This window comes from Centruroides sculpturatus, unplaced genomic scaffold (assembly GCF_000671375.1).
Source record: "Centruroides sculpturatus isolate CEXI.00-Female unplaced genomic scaffold, Cexi_2.0 scaffold33, whole genome shotgun sequence".
Classification (NCBI taxonomy): Eukaryota; Metazoa; Arthropoda; class Arachnida; order Scorpiones; family Buthidae; genus Centruroides; species Centruroides sculpturatus.
Window position 1 is genome coordinate 868,625 of NW_019384325.1, and position 24,742 is coordinate 893,366.

The 24,742-nt window shown below is 32.1% G+C and overlaps 1 protein-coding gene across 4 annotated transcripts in view; it reads left to right on the forward strand.

The window, feature by feature from the left end:
* Positions 1-24,105, forward strand: part of LOC111627232 (zinc finger protein 850-like) — a 39,641-nt gene extending 15,536 nt beyond the window's left edge. For all 4 annotated transcript variants that reach the window (XM_023370813.1, XM_023370827.1, XM_023370805.1 and 1 more), the window contains exons 2-4: positions 5,158-5,317; positions 15,630-15,811; positions 20,120-24,105. In XM_023370813.1, the coding sequence (XP_023226581.1) occupies positions 20,124-23,774 (3,651 nt within the window). In that variant the 5' untranslated portion in view covers positions 5,158-5,317; positions 15,630-15,811; positions 20,120-20,123 and the 3' untranslated portion in view covers positions 23,775-24,105. The remainder of the gene's footprint in view (positions 1-5,157; positions 5,318-15,629; positions 15,812-20,119) is intronic.
* The last annotated feature ends 637 nt before the right edge of the window (positions 24,106-24,742 follow it).

The window sequence follows — 24,742 nt, forward strand, 5'->3', positions numbered from 1 at the left end:
TTTCAGCATTTTGAAAAGGCCTAGCATTTATATTTTGAATTGGGTCCTTCTAAATATGGAAATAGTTTCATTTCTGCTATTCCACTCAGTTGTCTCTCTTGGGGTAAAATTGAATGAAACTCTGAGCAAGACACACTCAGAAATTGAACAAAATTATCTCTTATCAAGGTGCAAGCCCATGGTTTTTCTGCAGAAGAAGAATGCAGTAGAAAGATGCATATACAGTGGTGCCTCATATAACGTACGCCTCGAATAACAGATGCTGTGAACAATGGATTTTCTGTTTGGCCATTATGTGACTTGGGCAACAGACTGGCTGCAAACAACGGACTTTCCATTTGGCAGTTACGTGAGGCAAACAACAAAGTTTCTGCAGACAAGTGCGAATGATGTTTCCACTCTTTTGCCATTGCCAATGACAATCTGCTATTTTTATAATATATTAGTATTATTAGAATATACAGTAGAGCATCGTTTATCCGAATCAATTGGGGACTGGGGTTGTTCGGATAACTTATTTTTCGGATAACTGATTATGTACAAAAAAATATATTAACCCATCCCATGTTAAAATTTTTCTCTGTTGCGTGTCGCTTTGCGTTGAATTTTCGTCGATGTTAAGCGTAACAAAAACTTTTTAAAATAATAATCGTGGCTATCGTATCGTTAAAAATTATTTTTTTACTTTGTACAAACAAAATAAATATATTGAAAAATATAAAAACCAAAAAAATATACTTTAGAAGTCGATCTAGTATCAAAAACGTTCGATTCAGCAGGACATACAATCCTCAGAAAAACACCACACAAAAGTGCCAGTGCTGCCAGCTAAAACACACACACCAACCAAAAAAATATTGGACTAGCCCAAGATATAGCCAAAGATTGCAGCACCACAGCACTAGCAAAAATTTAAATTTGCCGACTGGAATGCTTTCAGATAACCGACTTTTGGATAAACGACGCTCTACTGTATTATTATTATATCTGAAGTACAGAGCTCTCATTGGGATTCGGCTTGCTCCCTTGTTTATTATGTACATCACCTCAGTGCAGGGTATTTACATTTATTCAAGTCTTGTGCAAATCATGGCTTCTAAAAAAACAGAAAGGTGATTTCAATTGAAACAAAGCAAGACATCATCAGAAGGAGTGAAAGTTGACACACAGTTCCTTGTCAAATGGGGAGAGGTTCAGGAGTTTACCAACACTCATTATCCAAACACAGCTGAGGCCAACAGGATCAATGATCTCTACAATGACACCCTTGTCCATCATTTCCGACAGGTGTTGAAGAAGAGAGAGAAACAGACCACCTTGGACATGTTTTTCAAGAAGCCAGCTGCCAAAGGAGATGACCCTGCAAGCTCCGGTAGCCTCTCCTGAATCTGACTCCGATTAAAAAACAATAAAAAGAGACTTGCTGCAATGTGTAAAAAGTCTGTATCTGTATGAATGTGTAAAGAAAGTGTTCCTCCACCTCCTCCTCACAACATCTGACTACCAGGCATAATTGTGACTGCTTCATTTTCATTTATTTTATGGTATAGTATGGTTATTTTATGCTGTGGAATGAATTATATGTTTTAACATGTATTTCTATGAGAAAATGCATTTCGTATAATGGACTTTTCACTTAACAGATGTGCACCTAGAACGGATTAAGTACAAGGCACCACTGTAATTGAAGGTTTCCCAATTTCATCATTTATAATAGCAAAATAATTATTTTGATAAATAAACTTAGTAAATTTTTCTAATAATATCATTAAATTACTCTTGTAAATTGTAATTCTGTTCTCCAGAAGACAGATTAAATGCTATGAAATTTCTTTTAATACAGAAATAAATTTTTTATTTTATTTTATACTATTTTTGTACATTGTATTATGTTGTTGACTTTCTTAATTGCTTGGCACATGAAATCCAACTTACTATGAGTTGCCTAAACAAGAGACAGAGAATGATGCCTAAAATTATGTTAAATTATGAGATCCAGATTGGATTCAAACTGCATTCTTGATTAATCCATTGCAGTATATAAAAAAGCTATACAGTGCATAGCCATCTCACTTACTTGAAAATATTAAAATATCAAAGTGCTGACAGTGTGCATTGAAAGATTCTGAAGTCTGTATTTAAAATTCGACAATTATTTTAGAGCATCTTATATCCAAGAGGTTTTTGACAAAGTGGCATCAACATAAGGCATAAACCTAATGGTTATAGGAGAGTCAGCTTTGATCTCATTCAAAACACATGCAGACACAATCATGAGTAGTATGAATTGGGATATCATTATTACACATGCAGGCCAGCTGTTGTGGATTGGGTTCAAATTATGACAATGTGCAAAGTGCCCCTTATGGTTTCACACCACGAGACTGAAGGGTTGACATCACGTTGGCAATGACCAAGTCAACAGGATTGACACCACTGTGTCTTTAAGGACAGACAGAAACATCAATGGCTGTTTGTTTTGTGTGAGCGGTTGCATGTGTAGGTGTTCAGATTCAGGATGGAGATGGATTAGGCGAAAGAAGTGCACTCTACAACTCTATTATAAAAACAATGCCCATTTATTTATCATAAGATGGCTGAAAATAGGCTAATTACAATTGAAAGGTTAAACATTAGTTATTGGTGATCACGCTATATATTATAACTATTGGCTATCCCTTTGTATATTATATAAAGCTAGTATATTATATTTAAAGGCTATTATAATTATCCTGGCAAGTCCTAGTCTTGAGAGAGAGTTTACATAGAATTGCAGGCAGATCTTTATAAACCTTGTAGAGAATCTGAGGATGTTCCTTGTTGCCGATTGGTTTGATGACTCAGAATATCAATGGAAGGCTCTTGATAAATAGATTGTTCAGGTAACAGAAGCATCTTTGGGAGAGATATCCAACATGTGTAAGGTATTCAAGTGTGGTAAAGTCGATGAGTGTAAAGTATCTGAGCTCTAGTACAATTCCAGAGAGGGAAAACTTTTGATGACAATGGTGATGGAATGAACTCTCTGTCGTCATCAGACATTGCCTTTTATTTGAGGGTCCTCCCCTCTTTCTCCTATTGCCCTTTTATGATAAAGTAAATCTCTACATCCAATAGCAATTTATTTGTTAGGTTCCTGGTGACACATTTGATGAAGGAACACCTAGAAAAGGAAGTGACTCCGGGGCAAAAGATACAATCATATCCTTTGCATTTAATAATCATGGGAAAAGTTTTAACATTTTTTTTTATTAATCAACAAAAATTTTATTCAAAAAATTTTGTTGGGTCTGGGCACTCACAAAATTATATTTAGGATAAGGGCATAAGAGCATGTGTGCTCCCTGTTGGTTTTTGGAGAAAAATCTTTATCAATCATTTCATACACTCACAAATCCTAATTTTACACATCTTTTTTCTTTAAATTAGTTTTAAAAATTGGTAATCTGTCTGTACAGAGATATAAGAATGTAAAGTGACAATATAATTATTTGTATTATTGTATTTCTCCCCACTGATTAGGTCTACCTATAATAGATATAAATCTGGTCATCCCTATAGCTATATATGTGTTAGTGATTTGTGTTCAGTATTCAATTATAAGAAAAATCCATTCATATGCAATAGCTATGTAACTGAAGTCTTGTGATCCCTTAAAAGTTTAGTTTGCTTTCTTGCTGAAATTAATTTTTTTAATCTCCAATTTAATTTGATAATACACTGCTGGCCATTAAAATTGCTATATCACGAAGGCTGCACGCAACAAATGTGAAATTTGCATGAAAGGTACAGCATGATGGTGCTCTGTATCTCAAGATTATCTATCAATTTGATCATGTCTTCCTTTCATTATACTGTATGTATAAAATAAATATGATTCTGCTCTTTCCTTCCTGGTGTAGTAATTTTAATGACCATCAGTGTAAATAAAGCATCATTGTTAAGATTTGAATAGAAGTTTGGACTTTGAAAAACATGATAATTCCAAAATACTTTTAATGTGAAAAAATTAACAATAATACTTTATAAACTTCTGCTAAAAAATAAAATATTTATTTGTGACTAAATTGTAAGTAGGCTAAGTTTTATTAATTCATGATGTTTTACATTATAGCAAATTTATACGTTGTTGTATATATAATGTTAATAGATATATAATTTAATTAAAATAATGATTGATTGCTTTACACTTTACAATATTAAAATAAACAAGATCAATATGTCAAAAACTCTTACAAAAAGACACTTTTTCTCTTTTCAGCAGTATTTTAATGCACATTAACATTTTTGGCTTTATAAAGAAATCACAAGAAACTGAGGAAGAACTTGTAAATAAATAAAAATTCACACCTTAAATTACTCTGACAAGATTATCAGCACAAAACCTTTCTCACTAATTTCTAGCCGTATTAACAGGAGTACAAACGAGAAAGGTTTTGTGCTGATAATCTTAGAAATAGTTCTAGCTACATATGCATAGTACTCTGACAAGCACAATTTAATGAAAACAACTGATGAACATCCATTAACTGGATTGAAAATGTTGGGGTTTCATTAAATTGTACCTGCTGGAGTAATTTAAGGTGAGGATTTTTATTTTTAGCCTATTTGATAGGCTTTCATCTGGTTTCACAATCTAAATGTGGAATTATAGATTTCATGTTTAGATTGGATTAAATCAGTGTTTCTCAACCTCTAACGAATCATCGCCCCCTTCAACGTAGTATCACCCCTTCAGTAAAACTATTACGTAGTATTGCCCCGTTCACTACAAAATACTGATGCCGCGGGCAGAGACTAACGCCAAATTTGTACTGCATTGAATAGACTAGTGACTAGTATAATGTTTTTGTTTAATTATTGTACGATATAATGAATAAAATATCTAATTATTCTTAATATAATGTTTCACTATATCGCCCAGAAGATTATATTTTGGGGGGCGAAAAACAAATTGTTACTAATCGCCCCCTCAGCATAGAAAAACGCCCACATGGGGCGATATCGCCCCCGTTGAGAAACACTGGATTAAATTAAGTAGGCTGAAAATTTGCATTAAAATACTACTGGAAAGAGAAAAGTTGTCTTTTGTTTGAGTTTATGAATATAATGACAGTTTTAGGATTACTGATTGATTTTTGACATTTATTTTTACAGAAGAATCAAGACAAAAATTAGATTAGAAAGCACATTCAGATTAAAAGGTCCTCATTAACTGAAAAGTCATATTCACAATGAATTTTGAGATAATTATCTGACCATAAGATTGGAATTGCTAAGATGAATTGAGTGAATGGAAATCTAGCTTTATTATATTGTGAGTATAAAAAATTCAAATTTTACATTTTTTCTATATTCAAATATTTTTAAAAATTCTTTTGTGTTGTTCATTCTATCATCTGTTTTCATGTGGGAATGAATTAAAACTTATATCAGGCTCCTGTGTGATTTTGGGATTTTGGAATTCAATTCAAAAGCTTTGCTTTTCCTATTGCTGTTCTTCTTTACTCTTGACAATACACATGAACCATTCAAATGACCAGATTATGTTTTTAAACACGAGGCTGAGAATATGGTAAAAAATGCAAATACACAGTTGACAAAAATTATTGCAAAAATGCAAAGAATCCTTCACTCGTGCATAAAGGATTTTTGAAGCAGTGAAAAATGAATAAAAACCTCGTCTTATATGTGAATAAATACAGTAACTTACCTCTGTATATACAGTCGACCCCCCCCCCTATAATTACAGTCCCTATAATTACGATTCCTATAAAACTACGAAAAAATATACGTATTTTGGAAATGTTGAGTCGGATTAGTGTAGAATCGATTAATTTTATGGAAGAAAACCTTTCAATCAGCCGTAGTCCGTAAACTTGACACGTGTCGGGCTGTGATTGGAACGACTTGTAAGAAATCGAATTCCTAATAAATTGGAACGTATCTATATCTTATAGGGGGGTCGACTGTAGGCCTATTTATAAGATCTATATCTGCAAAATCATTTTAATTGATAAATATACTTTTAGTTAATGATCATTTTAAAATTTCTATGAATAACGGAAGATTATCATTAAAGCTATGATAGTAGTATGAATATTGAACCTCCTTAATGATCCTCCTTAAACAAGTGAACTATAAGAATATTTTAGTTGTTTAGAATAATTTAAACAATAATGCTAATCAATTAATAAATCGTTTGTTTCAAATGTTTGTTACATTAATGATATACTTTGAAGTAACATTATGATTGCTATACGTTGAAGACAAAATGCTTCATTTTCAGATACTTTCATGTAACATGATTAAATGAACAGACTATGTAGTAAAACTTATTTCTTATAAAATTTTGATTAAGAGACAAATTTATATTAGTTTAGTATTTAACATCATGCAATTAAAATGTTCAAATTATATTTTAGTATTTATACTGGTGATCTAAAGCAGTGGTGTCAAACTATTTTCATTTCTGACCCCCCCATTTTGTGTAAAATTTTGTCGCAACCCTTGGATAGACAGTATACTTTTTTTTAATTGTCAACGTAGTTAAAGTGAAATTCTTCTGGAACTTGTGTTTATGTTTCTGCCTTATTAAGAGGGCTGAATAAAACACACAATTTTATGAAACAATGGTTTTATTTATGCATATGGGTATAAATATTTATTTAATGAATAATACTTAAAATAATTTTACATCANAACTATTTTCATTTCTGACCCCCCCATTTTGTGTAAAATTTTGTCGTGATCCCTGGATAGACAGTAGACATTTTTTTAATCGTCAATGTAGTTAAAGTGAGATTCTTTCTGGGATTTGCACTTATGTTTCTGTCTTATTAGAGGTCTGAATAAAACACACAATTTTATGAAACAATGGTTTTATTTATGCATATGGGTATAAATATTTATTTAATGAATAATACTTAAAATAATTTTACATCATAAGAATTCAATGTGAGGTGGTATGCACTTTTAGAGAGCTCGTGATTGCTTCTGTTCAGATTTTTATTGGAAATTGCAAGCTGTAAGTCATCTTCTATGTGTATAAGGAGAAATACAGACAATTGTTTTTGTAAAAAATATAGCTCTATTTTTATAAATAATATAATTTCATTTCACTGTTTTACTAATACCTGATACTTGTTGAAGATAATCCTTATATTTTTTATTGTCAAATAAATTTCTTTAAATTTGGTGACCCCAAAAAATTTTTGTGTGACCCCCCCTCTGGAGATCGTGACCCATGGTTTGTGCACCACTGATCTAAAGTATTGCATGCCTGCTGAATGTATACAAATTATCAAGAATGTTAATAATGTAGATGAAACCTATGATGGGGATAATATGTTGGTAATGAATAATGATAAATATAGATAAAAAATAAGAACTAAAAGTTTGGATTACTACAATTTATTCTTATGTGACAGATATATATGATGCAATGCTTGGAAATTTAGGAACCTTGTATTTAGGTTTTATTAGAGAGGTTGAGGCGCACGTTTTAAACGTGTAAACGTGTACGTGTGGCGTTTGGCGCCGCTTTCCCATAAGCCTAAAAGTTTGGCGATGGTGTTTGGAATGTCGAGCGTGATTCCACTGACTATCCAAACACCATTGTCAAACTTTTAGGCTTACGGGAAAGCGGCGCCGAACGTCACACGTACACGTTTACACGTTTAAAACGTGCGCCTCAACCTCTCTATTATAACTAGGTTTTGTGTAATTTTATATTTTGTAAGTAGCCATGTTCTGTGGAAATTCAGCCCTTGGTAGTTCATATTCTCCTGAAGAAGTGTGAAACAAAGGATGCATTGCCTGGTGAAGCAACTTTAATACACTTGGAAAAGCAAGCCAGTAACAGACTGTTTCAAATGAAACAAGCTACATCATTGGTTTGCTTATCCATCTGTATTAAAGCTGCTTTACTAAGCAATACATTCAAAGATTTGGAGTGGAAACTAAGAAAAAGGGTCAGTTTGGTTTGGACTAAGGAGTGATATATATGTGTGAAGAAATATGGACCAAAAGAGAGATGTTGATTCTAACTGTGAAGAAATGGACAGAAAAAAACCAAAGAAAGAAGTGAACATTAATTGTTATTTGGTTGAAAATTAAGTGTAAAATCTGTTGTGTTATTGTTTTGTTCATTGTGGAGTTGGTTTTTGCTGTATTGGCATGCTGTTTTATTTTGTACATATTAAATTTGTATTTCTGTAAGTTTTTTGTAATACTTTTGTTCCCTCAATTACTGAGTATTCATTCCCTTTTTGATATTTGAATACATATTAATCTCATTTTTCTGATGGTGTTTTATTCCATTGCGTTGTTTTTAAACAAGAAAAATTAAACAAGAAACAAGGAAGACTAATAATATAATGTAATATATACAGGGTGTTTTTTTTAAGCTGACGGTACTCAGAGATCCGTAGAGCAATCTAACAGCCGGACTGTCACCAAACTTGGGAGAGTGACTAAGGACGACATGGGAAAGAGATTCTGCAAAGAAAAAAGTAGTACTCAAATTCGCCGATAGGAGTGGATTTGGCGCTGCTGTAGCAAAACAGCTAAGAATTTGCAAAAAACCCAGTTGCAATTAATGAACACACAAATGAATAATTCGTGACAGAGGTATGTTCATCACAGTTTGAGAAATGTTGTCCTTCAAGGTCATCAAGTTGGGGACACCACCAAGATAGACCTTGGACTTTAAGTAACCCCACAGGAAAAAGTCACATGGGGTTAGATCTGTGGGTTAGAACCTTCAATGAGTGCAATCGCAACATCACTAACTGTCTGTGCAGACACCGGTTTTTGCCCTCTACCAGGCCGAACTGCTAAGGATACTGTCTCTTCAAATTTCTTTATCAAGTCTTTCAATGCATTAATTGATAGAGGACCTTTGCGCAGGTTGTTACGGGTTCTAAACTCATGAAGAGTGCCAGGTGCGCTCGATTGGTTAAGATAATAAAGTTTCACAAGCAATGCATGCTGAGGTAACGAAAGATGCATGTTGAACTCTGCTGAAGTTCAGAATGTGCTTTGGACTTTGGTCCTTGTCTTTTAAGCTCAAATTAGGCGGCGCTGCTGTTGACCACGTCATTGTGAATTTGGATTTTGAGGTGTTACTAGCGCATTATGCAAATTCTTAGCTGTTTTTGCTACAGCAGTGCCAAATCCACCCCTACTGGCGAATTTGGGTACTACTTTTTTCTTTGTGGAATCTCTTTCCCATGTTGTCCTTAGTCACTCTCCCAAGTTTGGTGACAGTCCGGCTGTTAGATTGCTCTACGGATGTCTCTGAGTACCGTCAGTTTAAAAAAACACCCTGTATATATTTCTGGGTCACCCATGCCCATCCATTGCAATAGATTGCAGGGAACAGAACCAAAAAGAAAAAAGATAATACTATTGAATATTCAGTAGTACAGTAGACCCCCCTATAACAAGGTAGATACATTCCATTTTATATGAATTCTGTGTTTTACGAGTCATTTAAATACATGAGCCAATCACAGCCTGGCACTTGTGCAGTTTAGGGACTATGGCTGTTTGAAAGGTTTCTTCCATAAAATTAATCGATTCTAGACTAATTTGACTCAACATTTCCAAATCATGTATAATTTTTGGGAATAATCCATNAATAAACAAAAAATTGCAGGATTACTTACCGAGTGTGCACCGTTCGACCACGCCATTGCTTAAGCTTGTTTTCGTCGCGGAGCGGCGCATCGAACGGCGAGCGCGTGTTTTCTGATAAGTTATTTTTCTGCGAAAAATTCGCTGAACTTTGGAGACATCATTAATATAAATATAATTTTTATGGCCATTAAATAATAAATGATTTTTAGCAGGTCCGCTGCTCGTTTAAACTCAACAGTGTGCAATATCCACTATTGGTCTAGATTCAACAATCCTGTCGCAACACAAGCCAGCAGTGATGTTTTACTGTATTACACTAATCTCTTTTAGCGTGTTTATACGAATACAATTGCAATTTTTTCGCCATGTTATACGAATCTGTATTATATGAACCTGTGTTATAGGGGGTCTACTGTATTATCTTATTTATTTTTGGCTCTGTTCCCTGTAATCTATTGCAATGGATGGGCATGGGTGACTCAGAAATGCCTATTGCTGAAGGAGCAAACTACTTATTTATTTATTTATTATTTATTAGCACAATGTGCAGCCTAGCTCTGCGTAAGCACTGCGAAGTGAGTAAACTACTGCTTGATGATATAGTTGGAACTCAAAATCCTTTGCTTCCTGTAGTAAAATGATTTTGGAAATAATTCTCATGTATTAAATTCTGCCTTCAATATTCTTGATATATGTAGCTTGTTTTAGAACATGTAATGATGCAGATCTGGCAGTGGAAAGACTCAGTTAAATTAGGAGTTATACAAGTTAGGCTTACAGGAAAAGTACTAGAAATGCAACTTGACTTACTTGGTTTATACAGAAATTAATTTAATGTAATTAAGAATAAGATGATTAAATATTTTGACAGTTATTGCCATAAAAAAGAAAGCCTTGCCTTCAAATTGTTTTAATACCTTTTTCACATAATTCAGAATATGATATCATTTCAGGAATGGACTTGGTTAGCAAGCTTCCATATATACTAAATGAGCTCCAGGCTTAAAATTGGTGATAAAAATTTGTTAGTAACATATTCATATAAAATTGTCTTCCAAATAAATTAAGCCATTAAAAGAAAAAGTGGACATGTCAATGGAGTTGGAACTCTCTCATCTTGACAAGGACATTGAGCTAAGAGTGAGATGTTTTACACAAACACTGTGAGTGTTTTTCCAATTCCATTAAGAGTTGGCAGTTAACTGGAACAACAAAGTTTCTTCATACTACACATTCACTTTAGTCATGCCGATTAACATCAAACATATAGAATTCCACAAGCTTATCTTACAAAACTAAAAAATAATTGTTGAATCCTGTGTGAAGGCAGGTATTTGTGAAGAATGTTTCAAGTTGAAATTTGCAACTTTATTTGGTTTCTAACAGACTGTGTACATTTATAATGTCTAGACAGTATATAGACAAGTGTCTAGAAAAAACAATCACACTGTCTCAATGTGTGGCAGGGTGTCAAATCTTTGAAAATGTATGGCTCCAATCCAAATGCATCTGTAACTGTGTTGATGACATCTAATAACAGTTTCATCCTGATTTGAATTCATTAAAATCATTTATCCACAAATAACACCTTCCAGTGCCATTGTAGGTGATTGTACTCCCAAATCATTACTGAAAGAACATACTTTTTGAACTGCATGAGGCATTCTGAGTGATATCTTTCATCCACTTGGCTGAAAACTAGTTGGGGTTGGTCACTGGCTGATGAAAAGCTGCTCTTATTGGAAAATGACAATTGACTCAATGAACACAAATACTCTGTGAGTAAGAACATGGATAGCACAGTGCTTGCAGCATTTGCCAAACAGCAGGAGGTCAAAGTATATTGGAATCAAGTCTCAATTAGAGTCACGAATTCCAAACAAGCAGTGAAGCATCTTGAAAAGATAGAGATACACAAGGCTCACATAAGCAAGGGATGCATTAATCATAGAGATGTGGAAGGGTTATCTTATGCCTGGAAATCTTTTTACAATAACGCAGATTAATGCAATGTAATCAATGCATATTTCCTGTTGGCAGCTTTATTTTTATGTTCTTTGTAAGTTACTTATAGATAATCTGAAGACACAAGTCAGATGAACTGCACATGCTTGTTTTGGATTCTGTTTAATTTGTATTTTATATATTCCATTTTAATGTTCTTTTTTAATATTGGTTTAACTGAAGATGACTGTTAAAAAACGGTTGAAAACGTTTTTGTCATATTAAACATTTTTATTGCTGGATGGTTAAAGGTGTTATTTATATTGTTTACGTTTATTCCAGTATAAGTTCTTGTTTTATTTATTTAGATACAAAGTTTGGATATAGACTCATACCCACTGTCTAAATTGACCTTTAAACTAAGGTGACCAGATTTTAACATTGGTGAAGTAGGACAAAATTGACAGGGGAAGTAGTTGTCTTGTTGAAAAAAATTGTTCTAGAGCAACAAAATTTTATTATCAAAGAATGCAAAAATTGTATTGTATTATATATTTTTTAATTTCAACATATGTAAATTTACAAATAAAATAAATAAATAAATATATAAATATTTATGTTTTAATTAAATGTGTTTTTTTAATTTCTATTATTTAATTTTACTTCAATAACATCTAAAATATTCATAAAAGTAACTCATTAATTATGAAAAATTCATTTCCGTTGACGAGTAAACGATAAATTTTTTGGATATTTTAATAAATATTTCCAATTTTTAGCTTTTAAAAAGGATTTTAAACTAAATTTATTGTTATTACTGCTGTTTTTAGCTTTAAAATTGCTTATTTTATTAATATAATTGCTTCATAATATGGAAAAATTGTTTCAAAAAATAAGAAAATTCTATTTAATACCGTTATNCTATTATATATATATATACTATTATAAATCTTTAAAAAATCTTTATTCTTTTGCATATTTCTCAGTTGAGTGAATTTTTTTAGTAAATTCTTGTTGTTTAAAATGTCATGAAATTTTTCGCAAGAATTTGTTAAATTATATTTCACACATAATATGGCTTTCAAAGTCTCAACCAGGGCTGTAGAGTCAGTAAAAAACCACTTGACTCCGACTCACAACTCCAGCAAAATTAAAAACCAAGTCATTTTATGGGGGCTGAGGTGCTCATAGGGAGTACCCTACTCTGAACTCTGAAAGGAACCCCTGGCATTTACCCAAATACTTTTAAAGTTAGTATTTTTAATATTTAACTTACATTAATATTTATTTGTATAAAAAAATTAATTTTTAACAAATATTTAATAAGAGGAGAAAGGGAGAGATAAAATTCAAGATCTACATATCTTTATTCTACAACATTTGCACTTCAATTTTACCTTTCCAGAAAAGTTAGTTCAACTAAAAAGTGTGTAATCTAGCTACTTCAGCCCCTTTAATCAGAAAAGAAAAATATATACTCTGATCAATTAGTCTTACTCATTTAGAAAAATAGAGTACTCATTTCGAGCAGGTATAATAAAGAATGATTCAAAAATATTCAAATTCAATTAAGTCAAAACAATTTAACTAGTAAATACAAATACAGTAGAGCCTCAAACTCGGCTTAATGTGGACCGAAGGGTGGCCGAGTTTGTGAAAATGCCAGGTTATCGGGAATGGCGTTAAAAAAATAAGTATGAGTGTGGAGTCCTCAGAAAATACTGTACTATACTTGTATGTATTGTTTGTTTGAGAATACAACAAAGAATAAACTGCCCAAATATCCTTAAACAAAGGAAAAGTACGTCTTTTATGAAGGCATAGAGCCTTTACTACATAAAAATGAAAATTAAAATGAAAACACTGTACAGTAATTTATCTGATAAAACAGACCTCAGAAAAATACTTTGAGGCATAAAGCTGTCTTTATCATGAAAATTAATTAAGGATTTTTTTTGCCCTGCCAGGGTGTGGCCGTGTTATCCAGAGTGCCGGGCTATCGAGTGTCGAGTTTTCGAGGCTCTACTGTACCACAAAGAAAACTGCATATTTAATAAATTATATCGTTGCATTTTATATTTAAAATGAATGAATAATAACAAAATACAAAAACATTTTTAAAAAATTATTAAATACAAAAATTTTTTTTTCATTTAAATAAAAAACTAAATTAAATTTGAAATGCTGGAGTCAGAGTCAACACATTTTTCCCGACTCCTACTCCTCTGGCAAGAAATTCCTCCCGACTCTACTCCACAGCCCTGGTCTCAACACTTAATTGTGATTTATCAGATGTCCACACTTTATTTACAGTAGAAAAAAATGCATTCAGTTGCGGTATTAGTTCCTGAAAACATAGCACATATTCCACAATTTTTAATGCATTATTGTATGGAACATAGTTTGTTTCAAAACGATGAAATATTTAACCATTTGTTCTCTGTTGAGATTTTTGCTGTTGCCCAAGATTTAGCCTTTTCCTTATCAATATATTTTTTTAATAATGATACCTCATTAAAAAGATAATTTTCAGAAATATTATTATGTGGAAAATATTGACTAATATGATCAAATGATTTTTGCACATCTTCCCAATTAAGTTCTTGTTTTAATATAACCCAATGAAAGTGTCACTTTATTATTGTAATTTTTTTATTATATAACTAGCATATAAACCCGACATTGCTTGGGCAAAAAGTAATGATAGCAATGATTAAGATTATTACATTATAGCCAATCTTACCCATTTTCACATAATGAAAGAATTAGGTCCCCCTGTTTCCAGACTAATTGGAAAATTTTTAGATGGTTCTAAAAATATGTTTGATTTCCCACAAAAATGCAAAAAACTACATCTGCACCTGTAAATCTTGCACGTTGCTTTCTCTTAACACTTCTTCCGTGGGGAAGTGTTAAGAATTCAAAATCCCTTCTTAGTGTATGTTCTCATGACGTACCCTAACTGTGTACCAAATTTCAACCTTCAACTCCTAACCGTTTCGGCTCTGCGCTTATTATTATTATTATTATTATCAACCCATCTCAATTTTATATATATATATAGATACTGTCGTAACTAAAATGAACCTCAGCCCATCACTAGCAATACAATGATACACACACTAGTCGTTAGCTTTCTAAGGCGTCGACAGACAAGAGCTCTGTAACATACAACAAACAAAATGCTTGTTCATTTGGACAGCTTGTGAACACGTGCTGCTCCGTTGCTGCAGTTGCGCTCCTCAAACCATTTTCTGTCGGTCTTTGCCATGAATACAAAGGGTTTTGTTGGCACAGCATTCTTTATTTCCGATCAGTACCACACACACCTTGGTACTGATACCTATGATACAAAATGATCTTTACGAATCTTAAACATAAGACATAAGTTTATGATACATAATTGACAAAAACTTAAACTTTCTAAAACTCAGGACCTTTTTAAAACGCCACAGGACACGGGACAAATTGTTAAAAATTGGGACTGTTCCATCAAAAGCAAGACATCTGGTCACCTTACTTTAAATAAGCAGTAGATAAACTAGGCTAGAACTGAAATGTGGATATAGTATATTATAGCATATGGTAAAAATGTATAAGAATACATCAAGTGCACCTTCATGCATACTTCAAGGAGATTTTTTTTATTTTTCGTTAACTAGATTACAACTTTGTGGAAACCCTAAGACTTCACATTTAAAACAGATATTTATTAGTTAGTTTAATGGGAATTATTACTTGATGAGAGAACATAATTATGGTGATCATATGATTCTTCAATAATTTAAAATTAGAATTGTTACGAAATTTATGAAGTGAAACAATTTAATATTGGAAGAAAATAATTTTAACATCATCTTTGTCAAGAAATAAAATTTCTATAATAAAATTTCAGAGTTTTAGCTTATATAACTCATTATTTCTGATTATTTTTATGAAATGTAGTGCATATATTTTATTAAAATTAAAAATATTATAAAAATTTGATCAATGGTTTTATTAAACAACTTAATTTTTCTTTTATTCTTAATTATTATTTTCAGAAAAGTGTCTAAAAGATTTTCATTAAAATTTATGAAGAAGCTGTATTGTATTAATTTGGTTAATGAATTAATCTCAGAAACTGAATTATCTTTTTCATCAAATTAGTGAGATGATGAGCTTTTACTGTGTCAAATTAATTGCTAACAAACTATTGGACTAATTTTCAGTTTGAATATTAAAGGTGAGGAACATTTAATCTGCTTAGCTGATTATATATAATTTATTTAATGTGAATATTGATATGTATATTATTTTAGATTAAAATTATCTATAAATTCTTTAACCAACGTGATGGATGAACAACTCTTATTTAATCTTTTTTGAGAAATTGATAATTTTGATGTTTGTGACTAAAATTTAAATGTTTTCCCAAAAGAAGTTTGTGTTCCAAATGATTTTATACAGGGTTTTCCAAAATGAATGCTACCATCTGCATTCAGATGTCTCAGGTCATCTAAGACCTGTAGGAAGTACCATAAAACAAAAATGGCAATTTCACAGTAGAGAAAGCATTTTGTTTTCTATAATTCTCAAAGTCAGAATCACTTGTCATTATGCAATGTGAGTAATCTGCAGGAGCTGTAGAATTGTGGATGCTTTGGGAGGAGTGACAATGGCTATAGCAAGTAGGAAGAATTTGAATATTATTGGATGTGTGCAATGTGATGAATTGAGAAGTCATAATGGGCAAATGTGAAGCTTGGACAGTTTCCAGTGCTTTAGTATACATTACAATGCTCTCAGATAATAATTAACATTGGTATCATTTTAAATTACAGTATTGTAATTTTCTTTTTGGAAGGCCTTGTATTTTAATTACATATTTCAATAATTAGTTTGGTGTTTTTTACACAGAACTATTTATTTCAGATGTTCAAGTTTCCCAATAATTTTTTTGTTAAGATTGAGAATTTTATGATTGTGTTTGACTATTGCATTATTGAATGTATTACAGTAGAGTCCTGCTAGTCTGAACACCGCTAATCCAAACATGTTTGAGTTGGTGGAGAGGAAATTTGTTAGCTTACAAAATATACATTTTTTTTTTTCCAGTTGAATTTAAATGGTATTAATGGTACAAAAAGATTTAGAATTCCACAACAAAAAAAAATTGTTTTTTTATTGTAGTACTGTATTAATACTGTACAAAATTAATAAATCAGTGTTTGACATGGCCTATTAAAACAGCAAATCTATACTGTACTTACACACAAAAACAGAAACAAAAGTCATTGATAATGTTGGATCTATATATAGTCAACCCCCTATAACACTGTTAATTTTTCCATTTTATATGAATTCCATGTTGTACGAGTCACTTAGATTTTACAAATATGTGAGCCGTTCACAGCCCAGCACACGTATTTGTAAAATCAAAGTGACTTGTACGTGAAATTCATATAAAACGGAAAAATCAACAGTGTTATAGGGGGTCGACTGTAAACCGGACCAGTTTCACTGCTTGCTTTTGCATTATTTCAATTATTCGGCTAATCTGAAAATCTGCTAATCCGATCAGAGCTTGGTCCCAATTAGTTCGGACTAGTGGGACTCTACTGTATTATTACTGTAAATTATAATGAATTTAGTTGTAAATTTAAATATTAATTTGAGTGTCTTCATTACATTTGTATTTTTGAATAGAAACTATAATTATTCATTTTAAGAATGCCTGTTTAATTTTGTGGGCTTTGTTTGTATTCAAGGCAAGGTGTGTTAGCTAGTGTGACATTGATCTGCCAAGTAATGTAGCAAGTATTTGTGTTTTTGCAGATTAGGATTTTTTTTTAATCCCTGCTAGCTTTGAATCCATTGTACTCCCTTTCCAATGACTAACTAAAGTTGATGTTGAAACTAGAAGTAATAAGACATGGAACCTGCACATTGCTTGTTCCCCTGGGCTTCAAAGCAGTAGGTTTGGGTTTGTGTATGTGTATACTGTATATATATATATAACTACTCACTGCATCATTTTTTTGGAATTTCATGAAAAATAATTAAACATTTTTAAACATTTACTTTTTATAAAAGAACTTTTATTTACATCATCATCATCTAATTATATTTAGTTAACTTAATTTTGTCTGTCTACATCATACTTTTATTTCATTTTGTAGGCTGAATTATTTTTGGTTTTTTTTAATATTATACAAACTTTATTACTAATGTAGATTTTTCAATAAAAATATTAAGTTATAACAATTTCCCTATCAGTCCAAGCAGTGCACTTTGATCTTTTTGAATAGGATTCTAATGATTTTTTCATGGTGAGAAAAGACAGTTTACAGCCAGGTGATCTGCCAAATTATCAGGATATGATTGGGCTTAGTTAATAACTAAATATGAATGACACAGTTTACATAACTAATGAAAATTTAATATATTCCATCATACATTTGGAGACAAATGTGCAGGAATCTGCAGGCATGCACATTAAAAGATTTCATATTAATAGTAAAATTACAAAACAAATACACACTTTACAAAATTCTTGGTGGGAAGACTTCCAAAGATTCTCATCTACACTTTCCAGATGATGCTCAGGGTTTATGGTGTTGGATTTTTCTTCAATGAACATTCAATCCATCTGTTGACTCCAGAATCAGAGAGAAAGAAAATGAAACCAGAGACTCTCTACTCACACAAATAACTTCTTATCAGGGAGTCAGCCCAGTAGTGTTTTCATATAAGAGGTAAAAAATTTCAATCAGAAATGGGAAATGTCCTATATAAATATATAAGTTAAGGTATATGAGGTCTGTTCAAAAAGTATCGGACCTTTGGTTGGCAAAAATAAATTTATTGATTTTGAGGTACGAAACCCTAATCCCCTTCAAAGTAGTCTCCTTGGTAATGTATACACTTCTCCCAGCATTCCTGCCATTGCTGGAAACACTGCTGGAATGCATCTTTTGGAATGGCCATCAGCCGGTCCGTCAGATTCCGCACGATGTCTTCTCTTGACTAAATTCGGGTTCCTTTTAGCGGCATTTTCCGCTTGGGAAATAGCCAAAGGTCACACAGAGCCATGTGGGGAGAGTACGGAGCGTGACGAACCACAGGAGTATTGTGTTTGGCGACGAAAGCCAGAATCAGATGCGCAGAATGGGCAGATGCGTTATCACGATGGAGCTGCCAAGTTTTGATCGACTACAGATCCGGTCGTTTGCGTCGCACAGCATCGAAAAGACGACGAAGGACCTCCTGGTAGTACTCCTTTGCGATGGTTTGGCCTTGTGGTGAGTACTCACGATACACCACCCCACGAGAGTCAAAAAAACTGTCAACATGATCTTGATATTGCTGCGGACCTGCCGCGCTTTTCAGCAGGCTTTCGGGGACACCGATCGTCCCCGAAAGCCTGCTGAATCTTGCGAATGGTTTACACTTGGGTATTGCCAAGGTTTTTGGCAAAATTTGATGTAATATCGCTGCTCATGTTGTTCAGTCATTTTCCAGCTTAGTGGAATCCAACGAGAGCGCACTACATGATCTCACTCGTAGGCCGATTGCCAACGACTGACACTTCCTGCAGGCGGGAAAAAATTCAGGGCTGTGCATGACTGTCCCCTCCACAACTCTACCGAAGGAGGCCTCTCGCACATCATTGGTTTACGCAGGAAAAAAAAAATGTCCGATACTTTTTGAACAGACCTTGTAAACCTACAAAGGCTTATTTGAAGAATCTTAATAAATTATTATTATTATCATCATTTTTGATTATAAACATTTTATAGACATTATTACAAAAGTTGGTTTTAGCCATTGGTATAATAAATTAATTAAAATATCTACAAATGTGAGGCAGATAATAGTAAGGGCTTATCACACCAATAGTCTATTTACTGTATTTCATCCTTTAATAGATGAGGGTTCATGTGATAAGCCCTTACTATAATCTGCCTCACGTTTGTAGATATTTTAATTAATTTAATTTTATAGACATTTCAATTAGATAATGGTTGATGGAACAGTTTAAAATTTCTCCAAGTTTGCAAATGTATTAAGATTCCTAAATAAATCTAACATTGTATTCAGACTCAAAAATTACCTAGATATGGCCCTCAGTACAAATCAGGGCCATATCAGGGATTATCTTAAAGGGCAATATCGGGACACCTTATATACAAAGTCAGCTTAGGCTGATGAGCATGGAGATGAGGACTTTGTGAGGAAGGAAGGTGGGCTCTGACAAATGAGTGATGCCAAAGAAAGCAAAATTACAAAAAAATTGAAAACTTGTTACATTATAGTAATAAATGTACTAGTATGTACTAATTAGCATACATTTATTACTATAATGTAACTGTTATATGTTTGATCAGCCACTGTGAAGGAGCACTTTCTTTATTTTACAGGAAAACACTATATATCCAATCCAAAAAATATTTTAAAAAAATATTATTATATAAGAATATCATTTAATATTCTTAGTTTCTAATGAAAAATATTAAAATTTCTTAATATTACATTTAATTTTTCATTTTAGTTCAATGGACGAATCAAAGGATAATGTGAAAGAGGATGATTATCCAGATCCACCAGTTTTATCTCCAATGGAAGTTATGGAGTATGATAAAATGATTCCTTCTGATGATAAAGAGAAACAGTTAGATAAATCACAACCTGCAGGACTTGTGTTAGATGATGATAGTTCAATAAGCAAAGATTCTACAACTCACCAACTTTCAAATGAATCAAAGAAAAAACATTCAAAAATGAATAAAAGTACTTTTGAATATCAGTTTCAGTTAAGGCAGTATCATATTGTAAAAGGTCAAAAATTATTTAAATGTGATATCTGTTCAGGAACTTACAGATACGCTTTTAGTTTGAAACGTCACTTTTTGCGCAACCACATTAATTATAAATATTTATCAAAAGCAGATATATCCAACTGTAATATAAATGTATCTCTCATCAGTGATAATAACAAACGATTAAATAACAGTCAGCAAGATAATTCGGCAGAAGGAAGTTTAATTCAAGAACCTGGTGATGCACTTGTTGAAAATAGTCAAATAACCTTTCCAAGTTTATATAGTTGCTATTTATGTTGTGAGTACTTCCATAATAAGATAGACTTAAAAAATCACATTGAAAATCATTCTGTTGTTGTGAAACAGAAAGAATTTAAATGCGACAAGTGTGACATTAAGTTTACATTAAAGAAAAATCTTCTACGTCATGTGGCAGCTCATAACAGTGAAAAGTCTTTTATTTGTAAATATTGTGGTAAACAATTTCTTACGCTAGCAAGTCAGAAAAAACATGAAAGAATTCATGAAGGGAAGAAATCTTACAGGTGTATATACTGTACCTTAATTTTTTCTTGTAACAATGACTTAATTGAACATATACAAAATCATCATAAAGATTTCTATTATCCTTGTAAAATTTGCTCAAAATATTTTGATAATGAGCATTCATTATCAGAGCACATGGAACAGCACATGGACTTTTCATTATTAAATAATAATTCACAAAACAGCCAATCTCCTCTAAATGAAATAAATAAAAATTTCCTATGTGATGATGATGCATTAGAAATGAATGATATCTGTAATAAATTTGATTATACTTGCACAGTCTGTAAGAAAAAATTTATGTCATTCGTAAATATGTGTCGTCATAGACGGCTTGCTCATCAGAATTCTGCCAAAAAACGAGGAAGACCACAAAAATCTAAAATTAATAAAATAGATAATGAAGATAAAATAGCATTTAATAATGTTCCAGAAAGATCAGAGTCTGAATTTTATATGAATATTGCTCAAAAAATATCTGATAATTTGATCAATTATATCGATGGGAATGTTCTGCAGATAAAGCAATATAATAATGCAAATAATTTAGATGAATCTTCTCTTGTAAACAATGAAGTTAATATATCATGGGATGCTTATAATTTTCCACCTAGTTTTGATTATCATCAATTAGAAATGTCAGAACCTGAGCCTGATACAATTAATGTTGAAAGTGACTGTGATAATGCAAATTATAACTTCAATTCCTATAATGACAATGTGACAATTGGCATCAATTCTCCAAATAATTCTGTTATCTTAGATGATAAAAAGTATTCAGACATGGAAAGTATAAATGGCTTTTCAACAGATGAAGAGAAAATTAGCAATATCCCGTTAATTGGCCAAAATATTCCACTAACGTATATATGTTGTGCTTGTGTAGAAAGGTTTCATTCAGTTGTAGCCATTGAGGAGCACAAATTAAATAATCATCCAAATGTATTCTGTACTCATATTGAAATTGAAGGAGAAAAAAATGTTCCTCCAGAATTTTGTAAACAATTCTGCAATCCTGTTGGTCTTCTGAAACGTTATATTGTTCCTTCAATAAATGCTCAAGAAAATAATGGGTTAACTTGTACTAAGTGCAAAATGGTATTTACATCTGTCTCTGATCTTCATTTGCATATATTGGAATGTGGAGGGCATGACAACTGCAAACAATATAAAAGTGAAAACTATGGTAAAAGGAAAGGAGTTAGGAAAAAGAGACTGAGAGAAGTTAAATGCCAAACATATTCACCTCCAAAGAGAAAATGTACTGAAAGAAGTCCTAAGGGAAAGGTCATTAAAGATGATGATATAGAAAAAATTGATTGCTTTATAGAACAAGAAATGAAAGAAAACCAAGCAGCTCGTGAAACATACTCATGCAAAGATTGCTCAAAGGTTTTTAATCATTTGTCAACATTTGAGAGACATAAACGGAGCTGCAGGCAAAAGTTAACATTAGATAGAAGTTCACACAGAAAACTTCATATGAAAAACACAAAAACTGCTGGTCAACATTCATGTCCTTATTGTAAAAGAACTTTTACATACAAGACTAGTCTTAAGAAACATTTAAAAAATACTTGTGCTAAAAAGATAAAATGTAAAGTTAGAAGTCATTTATCAAATACCAAAACTAAATTAGAGACTTCAGAACAAATTTCTGTAAGAAGAATTGAAGATCTTGTTGAGCATTCAGATTATACATTGGAAAATCTGAATTTTAAGGATGGTGAGAATTTAAATGATTTATCTGAAACAAACAATATGAAAATTCTTGAAGACGATGTTAAAATTGAGACAGTAAATGAAGTTGATCAAAAATCTGATTGTGTTGAAAGTGATTTATGTAGCATTGAGAATACAAAACATGATATTATTATAGAAAACGAAGAACTGCTGTCACTCAAACAAATTCAGAACAATGAAAATTTGCACAATGAACTATTATTAGAAAACGGAACAATAGTAAAACAGGAAAATAATTTACAGCGTGGTCTTTTTCCACAACAGCGATGTTGTCCCCATTGTCTTCGTTCTTTTGCTTATTTAGCAAATTTCAGAAGACACATGAAAGAAATATGTCCTGTAAAAAAACAACTTGTCAAAGAAAATGAAGAAAATGGAATCAAATCAAAGTGTTCCCTGCCTATTTATAATGTGACAACATTTTCAGTTAAAGGAAAAATTGAAGATTCTGTTATTGGTCTATTAAGAGATCAATCACGGCAAATTGAATTGATGAAAGGAACCGAACCTGAAGAAAATAACCCAACACCATCTTCTCGTTTCCGAACATTTTCATGCAAAGTATGTCATAAGATTTTTCTTTCTTTGGTGAAAATGCTTCAGCATAGACTTTCACACAAGTTGCAATCAGATGAATCTGAAGATTTACCAAAATTAGATTTAGGTCTAATGAAAAAATTACAAGAAAATTCTATAAAAACTGAAGTTTACAAAGAGCACAACAACCAAGAAATTTTGAATGAGTTTGATGAATTTCTAAGCAAACCAAATGCCAAATCAGACAAAGAGGCAGATAACAACATTGTATCAGAAGAATCAAGTGAAATGTCAAACATTGAAAACAATAAAAATAGAGATTTTAATTGTGAAAAGTGTGAGAAAACATTTCCAAATAACTCTTCCAGACAAAGACACTACAAACTTGCTCATAAAGAATTAATTAATAAAAAATCTTTAGCTCCTTTAGATATTAAAGTATATAAAAGTCCCAAAGGAAAGGCCAAGAAAAGTTTGTTAAAGTCGACTACCGAAACAGATAAACAAAACTACTCCGACAAAAATGTTTCTGAATGCAATAAGGATCAGCTTAGTTGAAGAGTGAAAAGTTACTTTTATTAGTTACGACAATTATTTTTAATAATGTAAATACAGATGTATCATTAAAAAAACAACAGTACATAGTAATTTATGAAAAAGACTAAATGCACTCATTGTCATTTCTCGTATCATGCAGTAAAAGTATCTGTTTCCTTTGAACTTTGTTAATATATATAATATATTATTGCTGATATAGATTGTTTTATAACAGAATGCAATAAATAAAATAATGGTAACTGTATTATTAATAGTTATTTTTTGAATGTTATGTAATAATGACATATACTGCCTCTTTGTATGAATGTAATATTATAAAATTGAATTTTTAGATCAATTGTGTTTTAAATACTTTGCATAGGAAGAAATGTATTTATGTTGTTTTTAATAAAAGCAATCTATGTATATTAGAACTGTTTAATTCATTTTCTATTTATGTTCTAAGATATATATATATATATTTATATTATTATTTTTTTAATTTTGTGCATATATATTGTAACAGCAAAGCAAAAATATTAGCAAATATTCTTGTCTGTATAATTTAAAAATATAAGATACAAGGTGTGTTCAAAAAGTATCGGACCTTTGGTCGGCAAAAATAAATTTATTGACTTTGAGGTACAAAACCCTAATCCCCTTCGAAGTAGTCTCCTTGGTAATGTATACACTTCTCCCAGCGTTCCTGCCATTGCTGGAAACACCGCTGGAACGCATCTTTTGGAATGGCCATCAGCCGGTCCGTCAGATTCCGCACGATGTCTTCTCTTGACTAAATTCGGGTTCCTTTTAGCGGCATTTTCCGCTTGGGAAATAGCCAAAGGTCACACAGAGCCATGTGGGGAGAGTACGGAGCGTGACGAACCACAGGAGTATTGTGTTTGGCGACGAAAGCCAGAATCAGATGCGCAGAATGGGCAGATGCGTTATCACGATGGAGCTGCCAAGTTTTGATCGACCACAGATCC